Genomic DNA, 26,577 nt, shown 5'->3' with positions numbered 1-26,577 from the left:
AAGGACATGTTTTTTACCAATCAGATTTTTTACATTTTTATTCCTAAAAAACATTCACACACAATGTATTTTTCTCCCGCAGCAGACATATGGCACTAAAATACATTACAATAGCTCTATTACATGCTGAACAAGTAAATAAACACGAATGTGTAAATAACAGAGAATAGAGTGTCTGCTTAAAAGAGTCCAATTTTAACATTTCCTTCCCTGCAGCTCTGGATTATACCATGGTCCATCATTTTCATTAAGTCTCCAGTCACCTGAAACAACAACAACAAAATTATTCCAGCTATGTTTCAGAGTTATCACAATATAGTTGAAATTTAAACTGAATTAAATAATCAAATAATCAAAGTTCAGGTTTTTTTTATTTGAACATTTAATAGTTTTTCTTTTCCTGGAAAACTGACAAAATATTCTTGTGCACACAACTAGTAACAGCAAATAGCAAAGCATACTTTCTCCTTCACGTACAATACCAGTCACAAGTTTTTGTAAGATTAAGATTTTTAATGTTTTTTAAGACGTCTCTTCTGCATTTATTTAATCCAAAGTACAGCAAACAGGAGTAAAATGTTAAAATATTTTTACTATTTAAAATAAATGTTTTCTATTTGAATATATTTTAAAATGTAATTTATTCCTGTGATTTCAAAGCTGAATTTTTAGCATCATTACTCCAGTCACATGATCCTTCAGAAATCATTCTAATCTTCTGATTTGCTGCTGAAAATTTTTTTTTATTATGTTTATTGTTATTATTATTATTATTATTAAAAAACATTATTATTATTATTATTATGTTGAAAACAGCCGAGTATAATTTTTTCAGGTTTCTTTGACAAATAGAACGTTTAGAAGAACAGCATTTATCTGAAATAGAAATCTTTTGTAACATTATAAATGTCTTTATTATCATTATTATTAAATGTCTTTAATTGATCATAAATGTCTTTATGATCAATTTAAAGCATCCTTTCTAAATAAACTTATTAATTTCTATAATTTCTTTCCCAAAAAATAAATATAAAAAATATACTGACTCCAGACTTTTAAATGGTATAGTGTATAATAGCTTTTTGTTTCAGATAAAAGCTGATTCATCTTCTTTTCATCAAAGAATCCTGAAATAGTAATAAAAATGTTTCTTGAACACAAATGATTTCTGAAGGATCATGTGACACTGATGACTGGAGTAATGATGCTGAAAATTTAGATTTGATCACAGGAATAAATTACATTTTTAAATATATTCAAATAGAAGTTTGAATATATTATATATATGTTATATGTTAATATATGTTATTTTAAATAGTAAAAAATGTTCAAAACTTTTGACTGGTAGTGTAACTAATGGGTATTAGTTACAAAGTCCAATTCATTTAGTGTCATATTTCAACAAGAAAAATTATGACACAGGTAAGAATCTTTGTAATGCAATCATATACATGTCTGTCCCATCAGAAAGCAGCACATATATCAATTCTACCTCTGTCATATCCACCATTCTTCTTTGCTTCTGATCTCGGTGGTTCCAGTCCAGTACCAGATACTTTAGCCCTTGTGTAGTCAAACCCTCTAGAGCCCAAGAACCAAAAGTCAAGCAATGAAAAGTCATTTCACAAAACCAAAAACCATGTCAAAGTTGGTTAAAATAACAAATGCACATCAAAACGAACCTTTCTCTAACAGGGCACAAATCCTCCCAGGAGTTCCAACAGCAATATGGCTAACACCTTTACTCAATGACTTTATCTGTTCCTCCACCTTGATGTGTTTTGCGAACAGCTTCAGCACTTTAGCTTCTCCTTTGAACGCAGTCAGCTGCCTTAAACACAAAGAGAGGGGGGAAAAAGTCTAACACTTGAGAAGGCAGTGCCGTTTTATTCAAAACAGGACATCTGAGACTCACTTAATGAGATCAATGGTTCTCAGAGCAGATCCGCAAACAATGAGCAACACCACTGACCGGGCCTGGGTGTGCTGCTTCTGTATTTTTGCCCACTTTGGACAAACTGCAATAAAGATAGAGAAAAGTAAATCTTAAGCCAAACATATGAGAAAGTAAAAGTCATGCATTAATATTAGTTTTTGATTAATGTGTTAATTATCAAAAAGCAATTTTGATTCAAAACTCATTTGTACATTTAACAAAAAATAATGCAATAAAACACATTTACGCAATAATAAAGCCCTTAGTTGTCTGTATAATATAATTTAAAAGTTTGGGGTCAGAGAAAGAAATAATTAGTTTTATTCAGCAAGGATAAATTAAATGCATCATAAATGAAATGAAAGTAAAATAAATAAATGCTGTTCATCTGAACTTTCTTTTCATTAACGAATCCTGCAAAAATGATCTCAGTTCCCACAAAAATATTAAAGGTAAACATTCAAAAGTGAAAATTCTGTCATCATTACTCGCACTCAAGACGCCTCAAACATGTATGAGACTGTTTCTTCGGTTGAACATAAAAGATGATGGGAAAGAAAATCTATGAACTCAATGGCTAACCAGAAATTGTTTGGTAACCAACATTCATCAAAATATATTCATTTGACTTTTACAAACTTTCACAAAAACAAAAAGTTTTTTAAAATGATACACTCCACATTTCAGCCTTTAAACTATTTTTAATAAACGGATGGGTCAAAAGTACTAATTATTATATTAATTTAAACAACAATTATCAATAAATTCTAATAATTAAGTAACATAAAAACACATTTTACTGTTTTTTTAATAACAAATAAATAATAATAATAAATTATCTTCTTATTAATCCACCACTGCACATTTACAGCTCTACAGGGTGTTTGCAGGGTAAAAAATGGGTCGATTTTCGCACTGGCCTGAACAAAAACAATCCCAATACTATGTTCCTGCAATACCGTCTAGGCTGCAGTTCTAGGACCGCACTTCTAGGATCCTATTTTTTGGGACAGTGCCATCTAACCCAGTGGTTCACAAAGTGTGGTACAAGTACCACTAGTGGTACTCAGGCTCCCTCTACTGGTACGCATATGAATCTCTAAATTAAATATAAATTAATGTTAAAACATTTAATCATTTTTTAAAGTTTTTTTTTTACATTTAAGTACAGTACAGTTTTCATAGGGTCCTAGAAATGCAGTCCTGAAACTACAGCCTCCGGTGTTGCAGGAATACCCTACTCAAATCAACAGCCTTATTGAAAATGCACATTTACTGTCTTCCAGCAGAAGGCACTTTCATGCAGACATTTATCTGTTTCCCCAGTAATGGAAGAGGGGTATAACTGCAGCCTGGAGATCTCCAAATGGGGGCGGGAACTCCAAAACAAGGTGGGCGCTCCAAAATAGGCCATGGCTTCCTCCCTTTGACAGACAGGCACCTGACAGGCATACGCAATCCCCAACCCCCCCGGGATTGGTGCTAAATAGCATGGCAGATAAACAGTTAATATGATTATGCAATATGAGATCGTCAGGCCGTTCTGTAACTCCCCAACCGAACCTCACCGGAAAGGTGGACATTTTTAGTTACATCCAGCATCACTACCCCCTCCTACCCGGCGAAATTCAAGCCCCGGGACGCCCCCATTGTTTACAACAAAGCAATAGAGTAAAGCCTTTCCCCTGCGCTTCACTGGGACAGCTCGCGGGAGAGCTCGTGGGTGATTCCCGTTTATATCATTAACCACTGGCCACGAGTTTTGGGGCTCTGCTCTCACTGAGCATATTTATTTATATAGCATAGTTTATTTTATTTGAGATCAACTACAAACAATGTTTAATTTATAAAGTTTAGTTTTGAAATTTAAGTCCATAACAATAGGCTGAAGCTAGAGCCAATGGGAAAAGTTTCTGCGCGACTAGACCCTGCCCTATTTTGGAGGTGTTGCCCACTTTTGGAGTTCCCGCCCCATTTTGAAGATCTCCGGTCTGCAGTTATATATACTTGGGTAATGGCAGTATACAAAACAGCACAGCACCGGACTTTGAACGTGCAGTGCAGGTTTATTTAATGAAATCATAGCCTTTTGAAGTTTAATCATGACACTAAGTTATATTGCAATTCTTGTACAATTTAAGACTTTTTATGACCTTAAATTTGCTACATCTAAATTTAATCATACAGGGTTGGAACTTGAAACCTTAGGGCAAGTAAATGATGACAGAATTTTCAGTTTTGCAGTTCCTTTAAACAGTACAACTATTATCAGCAAAAATATTAAAGGGATAGTTCATCCAAAACTGAAAATTCTGTCATCATTTACTCACACTTCTAACCACACACTGACACACCAAACCTATACGAGTGTTTCTTTGGTTACATAAAAGAAGATGGGGGAAAAAATCTATAGAAGTCAATGGAATACCAGAAATTGTTTGGTAACCAACATTCATCAAAATATCTTCATTTGTGTTCAACAGAAGAAATTAACTCATACAGGTTTGGAACAACTTGTGGGTGAGTAAATCATGACAGAATTTTTAGTTGTTTGACAGAATTTAAGTAGTTTAGTTTAGTTTATCGATAAGAATAAGAAATGTTCCTTGAGCTCCAAGTCAGCATATTAAAATGATTTCTGAAAGATCATGTGACATGGAAGACTGAAGTATTAGTTGCTGAAAATTCAGCTTTGTCATCACAAATTACATTTAAAACATTTTAAAATAGAAAACAATTATTTTAATCTGTTTTTTACAATATTTGTATTTTACTGTATTTTTAATCAAAATAAATGCAGCCTTGTTGCACATAAGAGACTTCTTTCAAAAACATTAGACCAGACTTACTAACTGCTTGCGCTAGCACAAACCATCTTTTGGCATTAAAATAGTACTGTCAGGATTGACTAAAGACGCGCAGTAGGAGTTTCCCATTCATACACAAAATGTAAAGGAGGAGAGTATTAAAATGAATCACGCAACGCGATTTACTAACATTTGGCATGATCTCACGTCAAATTACTGGTATTTGCGCCATTACTTAACATCCAAAAAAAGCATGTCTTCACGCAGCTGGTAATTTGTGCTGCTCTTGGTAGATTGCACTGGTCATTATGGAAATTATCTTGCTGCGTCTGTGTTCTTTAATGTGCGCATTGTCAGTAAATCAGATGCAGAACATTCCCATCTGCGCTTTTTTGAAATTGCGCTCTAACGCTAAATTTTGGTAAATCTGACCCATTGACTCCAAACTTTTTAATGTAAGTGTAAATTCTGTAATAAGAAAATCTCTGTGCATATTCAAAATAAATCATTTTTTGGGGTGGGGGTGGGGGGATATCTCTTCAAGAAACTAAAAAGCCATTTCACCTTCTTTAAGGTAGGAAGACAAGGTATGTGTAAGGTCATTACAGCGGAGGAAACAAGACTCTGAAACAGAAAGAAAGACAAACAAAATCAACCTTTTTATCCAGATTCAAACAAAACCACACACAAACATGCATTAATCAACTCACCGTTTAGTGCCACTTCGTCCTGCTCAATGACAGAGCGGGTCTTGCTGTGGTGACTCTTCAAAAGGCTCATAAGGTCAGCTGGAGAGCCTGCCACGGGCTCAGAGCTCGTCAGCACATCTGTGATAGTTTTCTTCTAAAGACAAAGGAGAATTATGCAACAATAGCATGTTTTACCGCACATACATCAGGGGCAGAGACAGTGACTAGAAAAGGAATGAATGAATTCAGATAGGCTTTATCCTCTAATATAAGTTAAGAGGCGAGTTTCTCAACATAGAAAATGTTAAGCGAAGTGAGGAATGAGTTGTCAAATTACGTTTAGTGAAATCAAAGCATTTCTGCAGTAAGCTTGCTCTTTTTATCATGTCTTTTTGTCTCTTTTTCCACAAGCATGAAGTGAAAAATATTCTGAACTTGGCAAAAGAGTTTGACATCTACAGTAATATTAACCGACGTGAATCGTAATTCTTACCTTTCTTCTCTTCTTGTTTTTGTTGGACTCCTTATCGCCCTTTTTCTCTGATCTCTCCTGCGTGATGAAACATTCTTTCTGCAGGCAAAGTAAGACACTCTTTACTTAAAGATGCCCTGGTTCTGTTTTTGCACACAAGACCTTTTGTCTCAAAGACATCTCTTTGATGAAAAACTTAAATGCCTGAACCCAAGAAAAAAATGACTAAGTCAAGGTTTCTATATGTTTAGAGAGATCTTATGCTCATTTACTACTTCATAATTTTATTTTGGGGGTCTGCTAGAATACATTTACATGATTTAAAGTTCAAAAACACATTGTTTTTCTCATAGTGTACATCTCTTTTCACTCTCAGCATGAAACGGTCTGTTTTTGTCTCTTTAAAGCCTGCCGTTCTAAAAAAGCCCAGTCTGCTCTAATTGGTCAGCTGGCCCATTTTGTTGTGGTTGGTCAACTGCACAGAGTGTGCCAGGGAAAGTGAGAGGTAAAATAAAAAAGGAACAATAGACGCCCTTTAATAGAAGAATATTTTAACAGGTTCCTAAAGGAACCGTTAGAGCTTGACAAAGTGAAGATATTTTAGAGACTTTTCATGTGGCAGTGAGCTCCATTTACAGCCTAAAAGTAAACCGGTTCAAACAAGTTTGAATTTTGAATCTTTAACTCCTGTGCCATTTCTGTCACTCTAGTATCACTAAAGAGAATTACAAAAGAAAATAAGAAGAAAGATTTCTTTCCTTTTTTTGCATATCTGTCATTGGCTGACAACACAAAGCCCCGCCCCCAAACCTATACGATTGGTTAAGCCACAAATAAGCTTTAAAAGATTAAATTACTTCCAGAATAAAGACATCCTAATTATTTACTCTCCCCTATGTCATCCAAGATCTTCATGTCTTTCTTTCTTGAATCAAAAAATAAAATTAAGGTTTTTGAGGAAAACATTTCAGGATTTTTGAGAGGGAGCTGGCTGCAGAGCCAAATGGGAGGAGCTGGAGCTCTAGCTCCCCCTCGCTGGAGGTAATGGGTGGAGATAGACACCTAACCACACCCTAACCCTACCCCTTACCCTATCCTAAACATAACTCCCCCCATTAGTTCACACAAAGGTGGAGCTGGACATCCAGAGAGAGGGAGTTGGAGGCCATTTGGCTCTGCAGTGAGCAGTACTTGGCTGCAGTTTCAATGCAGCTTTAAAGGGCTCTACACAATCCCAACCAAGTAATAAGAATCTTATCTAGTATTAAATTTATATATTTTTTAACCACAAATGCTCGTCTTGCACTAGCTCGATCTCATACATTATGTAATCACACACGGGTGATTTAGACAGAGGTACTGACCCAGTGTTTCAATGCAGCTTCAAAGGGCTCTACACAAAAAAAGATGATATACTTTTTACCACAAATGATCATCTTGCACTAGTTCGACCTTATTCGTTATGTAATCACATTGGAAAGGTCACGCACGGTTAGTTCTTCGCCTGTGCGCTAAAAACAGTGACAGGGCAAAAAACTCCTCCAACTTCAAAATTGTCCAAAATTGTTGTTTCACCTTTTTTTGTAAAGGCGTTTCTTTGCATGTTCACTTTGTAAACTGCTATTTGGACCTTTGGCTCCCAATGAAATCCACTACACAGAGAAAAATCCTGGAATGTTTTTCTCAAAAACCTTTTCTTTTCGACTGAAGAAAGAAAGACATCAACATCTTGGATGACACGGGAGTGAGTAAATAATTAGGAAACTTTTATTCCGGAAGTTAACGAATCCTTTAATAGAGCAAGTACCCCTGACTGCACACTTTTTCAACAACCTTGATTCTGGAAGTATTTTTCCCATTTTTCCTATTGGGATTTTTAAAAAGACTGTTAAAGTGTTATAAGCCATAAACTGTACCAACCAACTAAGAGGTAGAACAAAACATTATAAATGTATCTGAAAATAACTGTACTTAACAGCTTTAATAAGGGGAGGAAACTACAATTGTAACTGACAATCAAATTAAAAACAAAATATGAAATGCAAGTATAATGCAAAATATGCATATAATCAAACAGTTAAATAGTTTGAGAGCACAGGGAGATTGTCTCGACTGTGTCATTTGCAGTGCTTCGTAGGAATGGCATCTTCTGGTGTAAGTTACTGTTAAAAAATTCCTCTATGGAGAAAATGAATGGATGAATTTTTACTTCTAAAACCCAACTGTCACACACTCTTCTGTCAGGAAATATCCACAAGTAAATGTGTTTGTGTTACCTTAACCGTTTTCTTCCTCTTCTTTATGTTGCTGTTGTCTTCAATCTGTTTTTCACCCTTCCTTTTCTTTAATTTAGATTTGTTCGGCTGTTCTTCTGTAAGTGGCTCTGTGTCCTCTTCTGCCTCTGACACACCTTAATAAGAAAGCAAAGTTAGCAAATAAATAAAAAGGAATAACAAGTGCACATTAATAACACCAAATTAATATACAACTACAATACAAACATTAGGAAGGGCAATTATTTACATGGCACAAAAAAAACTACATATCCCAAGATGCTCTGCGGGGATGGCAAACACGTGTTTTGAGCAGTCTGAATCTAGTAAGAGATGTTCAGTCATAAATCTGTAAATATGCAACTAACCAAGTTCTAAACGGTGCTCGTTTATTGACAGGCGTTTCATGCAAGTTACAGCTGGATTTTTAAAGATCTAACAGAACCGTGTTAGGCAGAATACTCTAGAGCACTACAAAGTGTGCACTGGCACAGCAGGCAGTTTAAAACTGACAGGCGGAGAGCACAAATACATGATACAAACATTACGCTACTATAAGTATAGCTGAAATAAGCATAGAATATGTTTGAACATATTTGCTACCTGAATTATCGCCCTGGGTCCACCACTCGTCTCCCAAATCATCAGCCATGTCTCAAACTGCAAAAGTACGTCTGGAGTTTGCGAACAGCAGATTCGCCTAGGTAGAAAAACTGCGTGAATCTACCGACAAAAATAAGAGTATGTCAAAATACTAAACGAACAGTCAGATAACATGGTTTGCATAAGAAGTCTTATATATAATTAAAAGCAAAAAAAAAAAAAAAAAAAAAAAAACAATAAAGAACAACTCAAATGTACTTTATTGTTTTCAGTTGTTTGACTGATTGTTGACTTAATTTGGGGATTTTTATTTTTAAACCCAAAATTCGTCTCAAGGTAAACGGGTGTGATTTTTTGTTTATTTATTTATTTTATTTTTTTTTTCGTGTGGTTTCATTATTCAGATAAGCTAAGTCTCAACCACTAGGCGGCGCTAAGTCCTATAAATTTATAATTATCACTCTGCAGGGTGTTTACTCTCTCTGTGTATGTGTGTGTGTGTGTGTGTGTGTGTGTGAATGTTGGACAGGGAAAGATAATTTAAAATGTATGTGTGTGCGTTCATTTGTTCCACTTTCCCTCACACTTTTTTGACTGGTCATAACTCTATAATTCCTCCTTTCTCATTCCATGCCCGCGCTCCAACCCCTCTATACGCGCACACACACACACACACAAGAACGCGCACGCAATTATTTATTCATCACAAACATGAATTAAAAATCTGTTTCCCTTCAGCGTACAGCACTGAAAGCAACTTCACAGGCTGTTCATCTAACACAGAGATCACTTGTAGTTGACCAAAGATGGAAATGATTTTGCAGAGAAATTCTCTAAAGCCATATCTAATTATTCAAGAGCAGTTGGCAACTGAGAGAAGGTTGCCTAGCAGTTTTTTAATGCTGTTGTCCCAAATACTGCTGAAGATTCTCAGAATTTTACAGTAAAGACCAAGTTCTTATCATGAACTGCAGTTGTGCAGCTGCATTTTGTGTGATTGAATTAAGATTATGCAATTTCAACTTGGTCCGTGAAACGAGGAGGAATATTTTACAGCCTTGGACTTTCAAGTGCAACCTTTGAATACGCATTTACATGCACATTCACTCACAAAAAGGAAGAGAGAAAAAACCTTCAACATTGTAATTTGTTCTTAATTACAACCATTCTCTCTCATTGTTTTCTTTCTTTCTTTCTTTCTTTCTTTTTCTCCTTTTCTTCTCTCCCTGAGTGATCCTTAGTAACAAGTAGGTTCTCGTCATGGCAACATGCTCTGAAATAGACTGTGAAGCTGCGTTGGATTCAAGCCGCGGTGGTCAAAAGGCTGATGGAGTGTGGAATGCGTTCACTGCATTATGGGATTCATTGTTTCACTAGATTTTCCGTGGTAACAACACTTAAGGCCCACAGGAACGCAATAGAGTCATGCAGCAATCAAATAAATTCTTAAAACTGAGTGCAGATTGTAGTCTCTGGCATGTTACATTTTGTAATTTAGCTGACGCTTTGATCCAAACTGACTTGCAGTACCTAACCTTATTACAGGGTAAGTCCCTCTGGAGTAACCTGAGGTTGAGTGCTTTGATCAAGAGCACGATGGTTATAGTTCATAGATCACCCCTTTGTGGGTTTTGAACGTGCGTGATTCATTTAAACGCAGGTTTTCAGTGCAACAATGCTCCTGCTTGTGATATTGCTTTCCCTACAACACTTACATAAACAAGTAATGGCAGTTATGTATTTTTTATTTTTGCTCCACCAGTGTAGTGAAAGAAAATATTAGTACAAATTGGCTGTTTATTACACCTAAACTCAGAAGGAAACACAATGCTTTGAGAGCCAGGGGTGACAACTTTCTGAATCTGAAGATCAGGGTAAATGTAACTTATTTTGTCTTCTGGGGAACTAAATGAGGAAAATATGATATTTAGGCAAAATAAGAATAATGTACACATTTTCATTCTGTTCAAAAGTTTACACCCCTGGCTCTTAATGCATTGTGCTTCCTTCTAGCATCAGTGAGCGTTTGAACCTTCTGTAATAGTTGCATATGAGTCCCTCAGTTGTCCTCAGTGTGAAAAGATGGATCTCAAAATCATACAGTCATTGTTGGAAAGGGTTCAGTTACACAAAAAAGCTGAAAAACCAAAGAATTGTGGGACCTGAAGATTTTTTTCTGAAGAACAGCAAGCAGTTTAACTGTTTAGGACAAACAAGGGACTCATGAATAACTATCACTAAAAAACACAGCTGTGAATCATTCAGGTAACAAAACAGTAATAAGAATCAAACGTATGAACTTTTGAACAGGGTAATTTTTATAAATTCAACTATTATTTTATCTTGTGGATTATATGCTTATAAACTTCTTTTATGTGAAATATCTTATTCAGGTCAGTACTAAATAAAAAATAACATGCATTTTGTATGATCCATCTTATTTTGGTACAATAATTAACATTTTGCAGATTCTGCAAGGTGTATGTAAACTTTTGACTTCAACTGTAAATCTCCTTGATTGCAACTAATACAAAGTGTTAAATGATTATGTGCTAATAATATGATTTGGCCTTTGTACTTTAAGAGCTTACTGTCCTGTTGCATTCTAAACTTCAGTTAGTAGTTAATTTAGTAAAAATCTAGTTCAGTTAGTAAAATTTACCCAAAAAAGCCTTCAGGTTTCTTAAATAGTTTACCTAAATGTATAACTTCTGCCATCATCAAAATTCAGAACATATTTAAAAAATTGTCTCTTTTACACCTGGTATTAACATGCTTTTTCATCGATCTGACTGCAACATTAAATACAGGGTGTAAATGGGGGCTAAATCGTTTTTTGACCACTTTCAGAGGTAGTTGAAAACACATTTGACCAGATTACTTTTGTAGTAAAAATGCTTATGTGGTCAAATGTGTTCAAACAGCCACAAAAAAACGTCTCCTCTCCACTGACCTAATGCGTAAACATAATGGAAAGCACGCTCAAATCGAAAAAATATGGCAAGCACAATGTTCCCCACCAGTCCTGATTTCTAACACGCATCCAGAGAGTGGTTTTGTGGCTATCAGAGCAGAAACGAAAGCTGCTTCTCTCCTTATCTTTTTCCGTTGTCACGGTCATATGCAAATCAATTGGATTGAAAGATTTGAAAATGCCTATGCATTTACCCACCCATAGACGCTCCCTTCAAAAAATGAGGACAGAAGTAGTCGAAAACAGACAAAAATATGGATTAATACACCAGGTGTAAACAGGAATATGTCTACCTCATCTCTTTGTGACCCGATTGACCAAAACACATCTTAAAGTTCCACTGAAGTGCTTTGAAACATGCAGTGTTATTCTTTGTGTTGACATAATTTCAACGGGAAGACAGGGAGGGACATATCAAGCAGTCCACCCCCTTTAAAATAGCCAATAGCGTTTTGTTTATATCACAGCTTGGGCCAGAGCCTTTGAGTTCAGTAAAGAAATATTTTACAGCCACAATCCCATCCATATCACTATTAAATACTCCACAATTCAAATGGGTCCAATACTATTTATGTTCTTCACCGATATTATCTGCTCTGTGCTATTGTTCCTCTGGACCAGAACAGATTGTGTGCGCACTGCATCGATTCACGTGACAGAGCGTGAAACCAGACTTCTTTTGCCTCAATGGAAAGCATATTTTACACTGTCTAAATTGTTCCCTATCCTATATATAGTGCACTATGTGCCATTCACCATACAGAAAATACTATTTCAGCCAAAGCTTCAGCTCCTATTTATAGTGGAGGTGGCGGGACACTTCAGATGCTTGTGAGCATTTGAATGGACAGAAAGTTTAATAAGATGCTGAAGTGCAGGGTGACGTCATGATGTCATCAAAATTGTTGATCCATACTGTAAGTTTTGAATGCTCTTGTAAAAGTGAATTTTGTCATTATTTTGAAACACACTAGCTTATAGATAACCTTAATGTTAGTTCACCCAAAAGTTAAAATTAGCCCTTGAACAGTTAAATGTTCCCCCCATGGTGCAATATAATGTGCAATAACTTTTTATTTATTAGTTACCACCCCCATCATAGCACATCCCTGCATCTCTACCTATTTCTATTCTATTCTATTCTATTCTATTCTATTCTGTTCTATTCTATTCTATTCTGTCATCTATAGCATAACTGTACATACCACTTATTTATTTATTTCTCAATTTATTTTTCTAATTTTTGTCTATTTATATTTACATATGTGTATTTTATTCTCATCTTATTTTTTAAGTGCACCCATCGATAATAAAAAGTGCTCCACACAGCTCAGGGGGGTGAATAAAGGCCTCCTGTATGGAATCGATTCATTTTTGTAAAAAAAAATATCTATATTTAAAACTTAGTAATCACTTTTATTTAACTTGTGCTAACTGTCGAACATTGAAACCGTTCCGGACAGATGATGCAGGGTGTATCCACTGTGCATGCGCCGCTGAGAGGTGACAAATGCAGAAGCACAGAGGAGAGAGTAAAACAAAACAACAGCCACAAATTATAAATACTAAAGGATTTGTAAAGAAAAATATCTGTGGATTTCGATATAAGCCAAGAGTAGACTGTTTTTTTCTTTGCTAAGGTAAGGAAACTTTGCTTCCTTTGCTCCTGTAAACAAACGTTGGTTTTTGCAAGAACAGTGGTGCATGTGCTACGCATACATCCTACGTCATCCGCCCAGAGCTGCTTCCATGTACGACCAGTCGGCGCAAGCTAGATTAAAATTATTCTTATGTTTTCTTACAAAAACGCATTGAGTCACTACAGGAGGCCATTATTCAACCCCCGAAATCGTGTGAACATCTTTTTTTTATTATGGATGGATGCACTTTATTGGACTTCTTTTGGACTGTTGAACAAAAACACCTGCGCACTGCCATTGCCAATTTTTAATGTAACTCCGATTGTATTCATCTGAAAGAAGAAGGTCATACACACCTAGGATGCCTTGAGGGTGAGTAAATCATGGGCTAATTTTCATTTTTGGGTGAGCTAACCCTTTAAGGCTAACATATTCATACTAAAAGCCAAAAAAAAACTTACATTTTGATTTCATGGGGACTTTAAATCTAGGTGTAAACAGGTCCTCAGTTTTGTTTTGTTTTCTTTCTTTTTTTTTTTGTTCTATACAAAAGGCTGAAATGTTTGGTTCCCAACATTCCACAAAATATATTCTTCTAAGTTCCAAAGAAGAAAGAAGGTCATACATGTACGAAACAACATAAGAGTGACTAAGTGATAACAGAATTTTCATTTTGGGATGGACTACCCCTTTAAGAATATGCTGAACCTTGCCGGCTCCATTCTGTTCTACTGCTAATATTGACTCTTCTGTGCCCCAAGCATGCCCTTTCTTCATTCCAGGTACCTCATTCAGTACTTCCCATGGTACGGCACCTATCTGTGTGAGTATGTGTTAAGTATGTATAACAAATACAACTCCCAGTGTGGACTCAAGCTTTACATTGCAGTGGCCTATTTAATATCAGCATGGCATATGATGCATCTCTTATATATGTGCACCATATGTAACGTAACGAGAGATAGGGCTGTTAAGTTGGCTGTAAGTTGCAGACGGATGGTGCAGAGGGCTTTTTTTCGTCAAAGGTTGAGAAATAACAGGAATAGGTCATGCTAGAGTATCTAACAGAGCTCTGAGAGCCCCAATTTAAGCAGCACAAAAGAATGCGGTTTATGTTCAGAGCTGAGAGTCCTTACTCAAACACAGTGCTGACAAATCCAGGTCAGCGCTTCTCACTTGGAAATGATAAGAGTTTATTGTGGCTGGAGATTCAAGCGCCGCAGAAAAGTAGGAAACAACGGCCGCAATTGCAGAATCTCCTCTGCATTTTTTGAATCGTCATTGTCACCGTCTGTCCTCCTCCCTGTGATGATGATTTGAAGATTAGAGGGCAATTTACCGGGTCCCCATTTGAAAGAAGAAAGGTGATTTAACACGGCTTTCAAAAGCAACAATCTAATCTCTCTTTCTAATCATCCCCGCTTATTTTGCTCATCTTTTTTTTTTCTTCCGAGAATTTGACCTCTCTATTGTGGAGATGCAGTGTGCGCTGATGCACACACAAACACACACTCAAACGCATCTGTAATATAGACTGTGTGGGAGCTCAAATGGTGGCAATTTGTGCGGCTATAAGCGATTGGTTGACACAGAGGTGCTGATTATGGGGTATAAGTGTTAGGTTCCGATGGACCCATCCACACTGATGCCCTGATTATGGATAATTTACCCCTACTGTGGCAGCATGGGACTCTACCCACGCTCCCATTCTCTCTATTTCTTTCTCTCTTTCCTTCTCTTACGTCTCGTCTGATATCGAAGAGAGATGGAAAGAAAGGTTGTCACCGATTCTTTCGATGCCGCTGCCATGCCAGTCGTTTCTAGGGTAATGCAGAAACTCATAAAGCCACTATTGAATTGAATATCTGCAGTCTAATATTCCTTGACAGACCCGTGAGGTTTTGCTCTATCCTTGCAGCCCTTATGACTCGGAATAGCGAATAACCGTAAATGACGATAGTCAAATCTCTCTGGTATACTAGATTGCACGCCGGGCCTTTTTCTTTTCGCCTTTTCTACATCTAATATAGCGTCCGAAGTAGGACTATAAATTACACAGGGCGTGTAATATATAATCTAGCATAAGTGTGTAAGAAATGGCCTGCAGATCCAGCACAGAATGTAGCGCTTCACATTAAATCATTTATGGAGTCTGCATTCAAACAGGCCGTGAGGAGCAACCAGCTCCGAGTGCATACATCATTTAGCGAAGCTTCGCGACATCTCCTTTATATGCGCATCTTGAACTCAATTCAAATATAACGTATAGTATTTTCCCGGGAAAGGCCAATGAAGACGCCCACGTCGTCTTGCGTGTTACTCGCACGGGAACGATCCGCCCACAGTGACACATGCTGCCGTTAGTGTGTGGTCGAACGCAAGGACACAGATTTCTGCCATATGGACTGTGAGGCTTGAGTTACAACTGGGTTAAAGATGATTCTTGATGTCCTGGAAGAAATGACTGGCGAAACAATAGCACTTGTGCGATGAAAAGACCGGTTTAAACCGGAATGTATTCCCAAAGGCTGGTTCGGAGCTGGTTTGGCTTGTGGACACCGGCCCACCAGCATCAAAAAAACAACAGCAATGCTGGTCTCTTTCTTTTCTCTCCCTTCAGCATTCCCTTTATCTTTTTATCTCTCCCCCGAGCGCTCCCAGCGTCATTCAATAAAATTTGTCAGTCCTGCATTCTCCCAGATGCAATAAGTCTTTGATACTGCAACCATTCCTTTCCATTAGAGTGAATTCCTCTTTATCAATACTGCATTTAAATGCTGCAATCAATAAACAAATTATTCACTGAGTGTGGCATCTCTTCCCTGCTGTCTCACGCCGAATAGTTCATTAGTCCATGCCAATGCACTCTGTGGTGTGGAAATATTCATACACGCAAACTAAGTATTGACTAAACACAAGGCCAAAAGCGATCTGCTAGTTTTGACGTTAGTGCTGTATGCAATTATTGCGTACATAGTTAAAAAGTATTTCATCACTTTACAATTCAATACTACCAGTGTTCACAAAGCAGCATGTGGCAGGCACGCAAGAGTGATGACAGGATCTGTCTTGTTTGAACATCATTATAAGATTTGACTATACCAGCCATGTCAACAAGTTGATTTATTTATGTAATTAGTATGTATGTGTGTGTGTATATATAATATAATACAATATAATATAATATAATATATGAATGTACGCATGTCTGTCTGTGTGTGTGTGTATGTATACACAAAAAAAGTATAGTTCAAGTCTATTAACATATTTACTGACATATCGCTTGAGACTGATATAAAAATGATAAAAATGTTGTAATTAAACTTGATTTGGAGTACTACTTGTGCACAATGCACATTTCTTAATATTAAGCCTAAAATATATTTTAATGTCAATATTTATGATCTTTAAATAATAGCGATCTTTATATGCAAAATATTTAAAGTGCACCTAAAGTATACTTGCAATAGTTCCACTTTAGCACAATCAAGTGTATCTTTAGTTGGACTTCAGCACTGCTTCTGCATAATTAAGTGCATTAAGTACAAAATTAGTTGCTCCAATTTAGCAGACTTTAAATATACCAGTTTGGTACACTAAAAGTTCAATTGCAAGGTATTTTTATTAAGTACATATGTAAATGTATTTGTAGTATACTTAGCATGAAATAAATGTATTTTAAATACATTTTAGCATATATATTTTTCACTAGGGTATATATATATTTTGTATATTAAATATATGTTTATATAAATATTAAATATACATTTGGCTATACCAGCCCTGTCAGTTTGTTTGTGTATTTATTTAGTTATATCTTTAAAATAGTTATAAAGTCATATTATATTTATATAATCTCTAAAAATCTTTTTTAATCTATCTATCTATCTATCTATCTATCTGTCTATCTGTCTGTCAGTCTGTCTGTCTGTATTTACATAACCAGTATACAGTGTGTGCATATTATATGATATTTATTATATTATATTATATTATATTATATTATATTATATTATATTATATTATATTATATTATATTATTAATGTTTTTGTGTGTGTGTGTGTGTGTGTGTATATATATATATATACACACACACCAAAACACACACATTTGGCTATACCAGCCCTGTCATGTTTGTATATTTATTTATTTATATTTTTATTTATTTATTTATTTATTTATTTATCTGTATTTACATAACCAGCATGCATATATCTTTGTGTATGTATTATTATATTATATTATATTATATTGCATGTGCACTGTAAAAAAATGATCGTGAATTTAACGGTAAAAACAGTAAAAATGCTACAGTAAAAATCTGTTAAATGGTTCCCCTACTATATATGGTGAAAAACTGTATTGGGCATTGCATGTAATTTTACACTAGTATACCATTTTCAGAAGCGAAAAAGTTAAAAAAAAAAAAAAAACTTAAAATGTTGCTACCATATTTTTTACTGTAAAATTCTGGCAAGTAAATTTTACAGTGTGCGTGTGTGTGTGTGACATTAGGCTATACCAGCCCTGTCATGTTTGTATATTTATTTATTTATATATATAGTGTGTGTTTATGTGTATGTATAAATATATATAATATAATATAATATAATATAATATAATATAATATAATATAATAATGCATGGAATTTTATGCTTTTTCTTTTGTCAGGGGACCTTGGTAAACAAAAAAGATTTTAAGTCACAATCTGGATATTGATTAATGCAGATTTTTCAGATCTAATAATTTGATCTTGGACAAGTTTGATGAGAAATCTTTGAATGAATTTTGAAATCTCTGATTTTTGACTGCAGACTTTGGTATATTGGCACATCTGAGTGCAGCTTGAGATGTGGCTGAGCTCTCTAGAGGAGACATGTGCGATTACCCGGGTCTTTTTACCCAATAAAAGGATCTGAGAAGCAGAAGACCTCTGAAAATCTCTGTTTGCTCTCCATTTAATCTCACAGCTGTTTAAACAAACGAGAAGTTAAGCAGATCCCATTTGTGAGATTTCTTTCCCATGGAAAGCTGCTTCTTCACATATTGTAGGTAGATTTGGTCTGGATACAGAACAGTTATTATATGAAATGGAAACTATATCCATATCCTGGCAGTACAAAATGTCCTCAATATGCTAAACGGCTGAAATGCTCACCATGCTGTAAAATAGAGTGACAGTATGGTACAGTTATGTATTCCCAGGTGATGCTGCTCACTTGCCTGCACAGATTTTACATACCCAACAGCTCAGCAGAACCCGGGAAGAGCATGACTCAGAGAAGCGCTCATACTGCCAAATGAGGATGAAAGAGACACTGGTTTAATCCACCCAGCAGATATAAGGAGGGGTTGAGAAAGAGAGAGAGAGAGGTAAGTCCTCACAAACTGTGTCCTATTCTCCCTTGAAAAGCTGCAGGGTAATTCACTCTTCTGAATAGTGAACTGTCCACTCAAATAACTCAAGACTCATAGTGATGTACCGAGATCCTCTCTCTGGAGGATTAGGGGCAATATGATGTGCATTTTTATGTGAAGGTGGATTTGCGCGTGCGTGCTTGTGTGTGTGTAGGTGCGTTGTGCTGTGTTTAAACGTGTGTGCATAGCAGATCTGGTCTTAGTCTTGAGGCGAGCTGAGTGTGACCCACTTTCCCTCTGAGCTTCTCTGCTAGAGATGCACTCAGGCAGGCAGGCACACACTCACACACACACACGCTAAACGCCAACATCAGAAGACAGAGAGGAGGGGAGATAGAGAGAGGGAAGGAGCAGGGAGATGATGATACATAGCCGCTGCTGCACTCTTCAATTCAAAAATCAATCCCTGTTCCAAACCCGCCCCTCCAGCACTTTGTCATGTGCAAAAACACAGCGCCCATTTTGCTGGGGGATTTTCATCCAACAAGTAAGCACAGCTGCACCCCTGTGTGTGTATACTTGTGTGTGGGCGTGCATACGTTGCATATGCATGTGCAGAGAGTCGGCTACGTGCCAGCGTGCAAATCCTCCATAGAAAATGGCCTATACGTTAATAGTTCATCAAATATTAATGAGTCCCAAGTGTAATTGTATCACTGGGAAGACCTGCATGGAGATTACCCATCGAACTCTAACCGCAGAGCGCCGCAAGCCACTAATGTGTATTCATTATCAGGTCAGCGCTCTGAATGTTGCACGCTATGTGTGTTTCACAACAACTGATTTTGCAAACTGATTGTATACAAGGGCAAGAAACATCTAATTTGCTCAAATTTAAAGTCACAGTGAAATCTAAAGAGACAATTCTTATTCTTTGTGGAATATTGCAGTATTTATTAGAAATGATTTATGCATGCACATCATTATTTTTTAAATTCATGTGCCCTTGTAATGTTTAATCAAAAACATTAACATTAGCGGTGACACTTAAAGGGGAAGACTTTGCAAAGTGAACATGCAAAGAAGATCAAACACCCTTAACAAAAAAGGTAAAACAGCGATATAGGACGATTTCGAAGTAGAGGGAGAACATGAGATGGGAGTTTTTCGACATATCCTAATTGTGATGAACCGGAACAAAAACAGTCCAGGCAGAGTAAGACAAAATGAGCGTTTGGCATTAAAAAGTATATAAATTGTATTATTTTTATTAAAACAACCGATCATTATGCTAGATAAGACCCTTCTTTCTGAGGCTGCTGAATGCTTGATTCTGACTGGTTGATGAACGTTCTCACAGCTTCAGTCTGAAGTAGTTCCGTTCTGTCAGTTCCATATCACTTTTGCCAAATTATTTATTATTTTTAAGGTCCATACAGAGTTTAACAGCAAATGAACCAAAACCCTCAAAGACACTGATCAAGCAAACACATATGACTAAACAATAGGATAAAAATTACAATGTTCATGTGTACAGACATCTGATAAACATCATTAAGATGTCAGTTTTAAATACATTCTAAATCATAAACATTTTAAAGACATTTTGGTGAAACATGAAACGTCCTACAAACGTATTGCAGATGAGCAAACGCTAAAAAATATGTCTTCTAGATGTAAACATGCACTTAAAATAGACGTCTGTGAGATGTATGTGTGCTATCAGGGTAGTTCAAAACTATAAAGCTACATTTCTAAGTAGTGAGGTGGAAACGGTGCTGTTTTTGAATCAGTTAAACTTACAGTTTCGGTATTAGTAGATACCCTGGTGCCGAACATGACTGAGGGATGCAAAGAAACAATTAATTCACACACGTTTAATCTCTCTCTCTCTCTTTCTCTCTCTCTCTCTCTCTCTCTCCTCCCCAATAACTGCATTAGTCTGCATATCAATGGCTCAAACCTCCTTATAGCTCTAAAATGACGTTTTGGAATTTGCACCGGAGGCTTGGGATGAGATGGAAAAGAAATTAGTTCTACACACAAGAGCATTTGAAGGACAAAATCCTGACAAATGTATTGGAATTAAACATCTGAACAATGTCTTGAGGTGTTGTATCCATGGTATAAGAGGAATAATTAAATTCCATCACTCTCAGAAAAAAAAAGTACAGAGCTGTCACTGTGGAGGTACCCTAAGGTAAAAAAGCGAAAAGTTAGCCTACTAATATATTCACTTAAGATACTGGTATGTACTCTTAAAGTACTAATATGTACCATTAAGGTACTAATATGTAGGTGTAAAAAAAGCACACATGTCCTTTTATGCTTTTGTAGCTTAGGGTACCACCCTGTACCTTTTTTTCTGAGAGTAATTGAATTATTTAAGAATAATGCACACTATCCTCAGTTACTTCTAGCTTAATGCATTAGTTAACATGAACTGACAATGTGCAATATATTTTTATAGCATTTATTAACCTTTGTTCATGTTTGGGGTAATAAAAATACAATTGTTCATTTTTTCATGTTAGTTCACAGTGCATTAACTACTGTTAAAGGGGTCATCGGATGCCCATTTTCCACAAGTTGATTTGATTCGTTAGGGTCTTAAATTAAATTAAATTAAAATTTCTCAGTGGTAGGCTAAAAAACCCTTATACTCACTTCTGCTGTAGGTGAAGCTGCTTCATGAATGATTCACAGAAACATAGACGCATTTAGGCAGATCGGGGATCGCCACATTTCCTTTAAAAACGAACATAACGTTAATCCTCTGCATTTTCAGCAGCTCAGATGTCGGGAGTAAATGACGACTGCTATGTTCATTATTACATCCAACAACAAAACACTTCAATCAGAGACATTCTTGTCTTCCCCTGCACCGGAGTTGAAACAACGGCGGTCGGAGTGTTTACAGCTCACTCAGTTCACTCAGGGCTGGTCTAAGGTAAGACAGTCTAGTCAATCAACTATCGTGGGAGCAGCCTTGGTCTGTGTGACATCACAAAATGCTGAGAGTGGCTTGATATGAAAAAGGGGACATTACTTATAAAATTTTTTATAAAATAACACTGGGTGTTTTTTTAATCATTATAGGGTGGTTGTGTACACACACTGCCAACACACATTTATGTTCAAACAACATGTAAAAGTGAGTTTTGCATCCGATGACCCCTTTAACAGACACAACCTTTGATAGTTCATGTCAAGTAGTGTAAATAACTAATGCTGAAGAAAACTCGTCGACATGCAGTGCTGTTGCACTATGGGCATCTCGAGTTCGAATCCTGTTTTGAGGACCTTTCCCGATCCCGCCCCCTTCTCTCTCTCCCACTTTGCTTCCTGTCCTGTATGATCTGTCCTATCACAATAAACGCCAAATATATGTATATATATATATATATATATATATATATATATATATATATATATATAAAACCCCATAGTAGAATCTCAATAGAACAATCTGCAAATTAATCTTCTGGGTTCTCATGTCATACCTGCACCACTCTATTTTAGTAAATTCTATTCTATGATAATCTGAGATAACAGTTTGAGATTTAAATGGGATGTGTAGATGCAATATGTACAAAAGTTTTTAAAGTTATGAAACAGCAACTTCTGAGCAATAAAATGTTCCTCTATGCCTTTACAAGAAAACCCTCTTCAAAATAATATTTTTTAGTGTTTCACAGAAGAAAGTCAGTCCTGCAGGCTTGGAATGATGATAGAATTTTATTTCTTTTTTCTTTAGCTTTTTCTTTTTCTTTAAGTTAATTTATTGAGCAGGTATCATGTAATGTTTTTGTATTCTGCAGACACGTCACATTATTTATATTATGTTAGAACGGCATTGTCACTGGCAATCAGTTAAATATTGTCCATGTATTTGCAGGATTTCTAATTATGACAGTATAGAAGCACACCTACAAACTACCTACAATTGTAAAAGACTTTAAACCAGTGATTATTTGAATGTAATACCAGTGAAATCCCGAAAGAGACAAAGTGTTTTGGCACTGTGCCAGTAGATGATTACACATTATTGGAAATTACTCCTTGTAAATATGGGTTGGTTAAAAGAGAACCACATGAAACCTATCATTTCAGTGGCAGGGGTTAGTGTCATCAGTTTTCCATGTGAATGTATTTTGGTTTGCATATGAAAAGCAATTCTAAAAGTTATGAGTCTAGCATCAACAGCATCATAACTTCTCATAAAGTATTTGGACACTGAAGCCACACTTAAAAATGTATGAATGTCATCGCGTTAGGTGAAATATGAAACCGAGCGACATTTATTTAAAAAAATTATAGTGGATGCACACTTTTCAAGCAGAACATCTCACGAAATGAAATTTTAAATTTATATTTATGTTTGAAGATTCCAGTTTGATATGTCGCTATCTACAGCAATTGGTATTCATATATATTTCCATGTGAATGAACTTTAAACTTTTTGGGGGCATTACTTTCTGTACTCCTCAAGAAAGACTATAGCTAGTCAAAGTCCCACTGAAGAAAATAATTAGCTGGCGTGATCAACTCTTTTAATGTACCCGTCTTGTGATTAGTTTTCAGATGCAGGTCTTTGTAAGTGTCACCTTAACGTAAACACAGTTAATTAGCGGAAAGGCAGATGTGCGCTTGTAAAGAAAAAACTCACAAATGAGCAACTCATCGTGCGGCGTCAACTCATGTCACAAATATAGAGAGAGAGAACAGGAAGCAGTCTCTAAGCTCTTTTTGGAGCGCATTAGCAGTACTTGATGAGTGGTAAAATGCTGCATTTGTCATTGTGACACACTCCTGGCCCCCACAGAGACAGACTGCAGTTAAAACTCAGCCCTGATAGATTACAGAGACGACTACATTCATAACCCAGCTGTATACCTCCACGCCGAGACGTTGCACGCGTACGTCCCGCCTGCGGATGTTCAGGTGTTTATTGATGGATGCCTTTGGATCTGCATGGAAATGGCCTGTTATTGCTTTGTTTGCTTATTTATTGTGTCTGTCCTTTTGACAGCAATCCATCTTGATCCTACACCAGGGTCAGTGTGTGTGTATGTGTCGCAGGGGAGGAGAAAGAGAAATCGCGTGTCTTTCAAAGTGCAGTTCGTCTTGTCACCAAGGAACAGATTTATCATAATGATGTGTCACTGTACACAAAGCATGGTAACAAAAGCATAATGTCTGTAATGCAGGTCAAACTAAACAAAAGGCTATGCGTATACACACAAACATAGCCTTTAATGCATTTGGCTAAGCAAATACCATCAATAACAGTGATCTGAGCTTCTATTGCAGTCATAAACAAGCTTTTTATTCCTCTCTCTCTCTGTCTCTCTCTCTCCATAGTATCAATATGCCTAATGAAGAAGATTACAGGACATGCATACTAGATGTCCCAAATGATCTAGTGAAATTTCAATTTCCATAAGAAACCCCAAAGCGGTGAAAAATACTCGATACCGACATGTGCAAATATCGTTTACCAGGGGGCTTTATTGTGAAAGCTGTGTTCTCTGAATAGTAATACATGCAGTTTAGCTCTAGTTTAACTCACTTTTATATTGCAGAGTGTTCTGCCCTGATTATGAAGTCACTGCGCTCCAGTAATAAGGGATCATATATTCATGTTCTGTGCATTTAATGCACATTTAATAAAAACGTCTGCCTTGACTATGGTTAGATGTTGCTCTTTCATAACTCAGGAGATTTAATGGAGTTCTGTTTTATTTAAGGATCAACTCTGCTTCAGATTGTTCTTCATTTTTATTTCTTTTTTGAAATGGAGGCAAAATGATAAAGTTGTTGATACAAGAATACAGAGCTATAGACATTTTATAATATGAATACTGTAATTATTTAAAGGATTATTTAAATTATTTTGTTCTGGAAGTTCACTTCCAAAACAAAAATGTCCTGATAATTTACTCACCCCCATGTCATCAAAGAAGTTCATGTCTTTCTTTCTTCAGTCGAAAAGAAATTAAGGTTTCCAGAATTTTTCTCCATAGTGGACTTTAATGGGGATCAAAGGGTTGAAGGATCAAATTGCAGTTTCAGTGCAGCTTCAAAGGGCTCTACATGATCCCAGCGGAGGAATAAGGGTCTTATCTAGTGAAACGATCGGTCATTTTCTAAAAACAAAAATGAAAAATTATATACTTTTTAACCACAAATGCTTGCTTTGCACTATAGCTCAACTTCACACATTACATAGTCACATTGGAAAGGTCACACGTAAAGTACTGGCCCAGCGTTCACAACGTGAAACAAGCAAAAGAAAGTCAAACGTCCTTTACAAAAAAAGTAAAACGATGTCAAATGAATTTGAAGTTGAGTTTTTTGCCCTGCCCTACCTTTTTTGAACCGAGGTACACAGACAAAGAACTGAACTTTCGCATGAACTTTCCAACGTGATTACATAATGCATGAAGTAGACATGCATTGCAGAGTGAGTGCAAGACATTCTTTTGTGGTTACAGTTTTTACGATCACTAGGACACATTTCTCAACATGTCACTTTTTCAAAACTCTTTACATAGAGCACAACATCAGTCTATGTGGGCTAAACTGTGAATCTTTTATCCATTGCTTTGGCACAAAATGCATTTATTGATGACATCTGTCAAATTACATTGATTCTTTTATCACTTCAACACAAACACCACCAAAACTTTATGTACTATACAAGCCAATTTGCACATGTTTACATACTGTTGTCAAAGCTGTTAAACTTAAGTTCAAAACCTAGCACTGTACAAAAATGAATAGGACAGAAATTTGCAATATTTCTACAGTAATATTATCTAGAAAAATATTCAGATTGTAAAAAATCAAATATTATCAATTGCATGTAGCTGAACATTTCACAAGTGTTAGTCTTTCACTTTCATTACCATCTCAAAAGGGGACAACCTAGGAAAAATTCGGTACTATAATGTAAACATGGACTATGTAACATTTACTGCAGTGAATTATAAACAGTAGAGAGTATCATTCTTGTTTTGCAAAGAAATTTTACAAAATAAATATTGTATAATGCTACCTTATAGTTATAACACCTAGTTTGTTATGTTGTAAGTGATAACGTGTTTGTTTGGTGAAAACCTTTACTAGCTGTTTGTAAGAATGACATAATTTGAGGCATTAATGAAGTGTTTTGGTAGCTTTAGTGCATTTTGAATGTGAAATGAACTGCTGTGTCAAGTTGAAAGATAGTTAGGAGAACTGTGTGAAAAGTTTTGAAAGGGACTTCAGTATTGAGAAATGTGTCCTAGCGATTGTAAAAAACTGTTAAAGTGGTACTAAGGGGTGCATCGGATGCTAAGTTCACTTTTACATGCTGTTTGAACATTAATGTGTGTTGGCAGTGTATGTAGACATCTTCCATGTAATGGTAAAAATCCATGCAGTGGTTTTTTAATAATCTGTAAAAATAATATCCCCTTTTTCAAATCGAGCCATTCTCAGATACCTGTCATTGTTGCGTCACACCGACAGAGGCCGCTCCCACGATAGTTGATTTACATGAGCGTTTTACCTCAGATCAGCTGTAACAGTCCAACCTCCATGTTTTGATGCCGGAGCAGGGATGTAAGTTAGACAAGAACTGAGGGATTAAGGTGTTGTGTTGTTGTTGTTAATAATGAACGTAGTGGTCGTCATTTACTCCCGACATCTGAGCTGCTGAAGATGCAGTGGATTACGTTTGTTTGTGAAGGGAATGCGCCTCCCAATCTACATATATCCGTCTATGTTCGCACGAATCATTCGTGATCCAGCTTCACTTACAGCAGAAGTGAGTATAA

The 26,577-nt window shown here is 36.2% G+C and overlaps 1 protein-coding gene across 2 annotated transcripts; it reads right to left on the bottom strand.

Annotated features, from left to right (window-relative positions):
• Positions 1-20: 20 nt before the first annotated feature.
• Positions 21-8,930, bottom strand: cmss1 (cms1 ribosomal small subunit homolog). Of its 2 annotated transcripts, none has more exons than XM_051118521.1 (9): positions 8,781-8,930; positions 8,181-8,314; positions 5,926-6,003; positions 5,454-5,586; positions 5,308-5,367; positions 1,916-2,018; positions 1,683-1,831; positions 1,493-1,581; positions 21-263 (listed from the first exon to the last, which is right to left on the bottom strand). In XM_051118521.1, exons 1-9 carry the CDS (start codon positions 8,827-8,829, stop codon positions 180-182), a joined length of 879 nt encoding a protein of 292 aa, XP_050974478.1. In that variant the 5' UTR covers positions 8,830-8,930; the 3' UTR covers positions 21-179. The 2 variants fall into 2 exon arrangements, with proteins under 2 accessions (XP_050974478.1, XP_050974479.1); XM_051118522.1 differs by having other exon boundaries at positions 5,454-5,583; positions 8,781-8,852.
• Positions 8,931-26,577: the final 17,647 nt, after the last annotated feature.

Source organism: Labeo rohita, chromosome 9, assembly GCF_022985175.1.
Source record: "Labeo rohita strain BAU-BD-2019 chromosome 9, IGBB_LRoh.1.0, whole genome shotgun sequence".
Classification (NCBI taxonomy): Eukaryota; Metazoa; Chordata; class Actinopteri; order Cypriniformes; family Cyprinidae; genus Labeo; species Labeo rohita.
The sequence above is the reverse complement of the archived record's forward strand: the minus strand, read 5'-3'. Positions and strand labels throughout refer to the sequence as shown.

Bases quoted from the DNA above. Each gene is read 5' to 3' on its own strand.
- cmss1 (XM_051118521.1), bottom strand. From the start codon at position 8,829: ATGGCTGATGATTTGGGAGACGAGTGGTGGACCCAGGGCGATAATTCA. The intron at 8,315-8,780 runs GTAGCAAATATG...TTTCTTATTAAG, and splicing joins GACCCAGGGCGATAATTCAG to GTGTGTCAGAGGCAGAAGAG. The intron at 1,832-1,915 runs GTGAGTCTCAGA...TTTGTGTTTAAG, and splicing joins AGAACCATTGATCTCATTAA to GCAGCTGACTGCGTTCAAAG.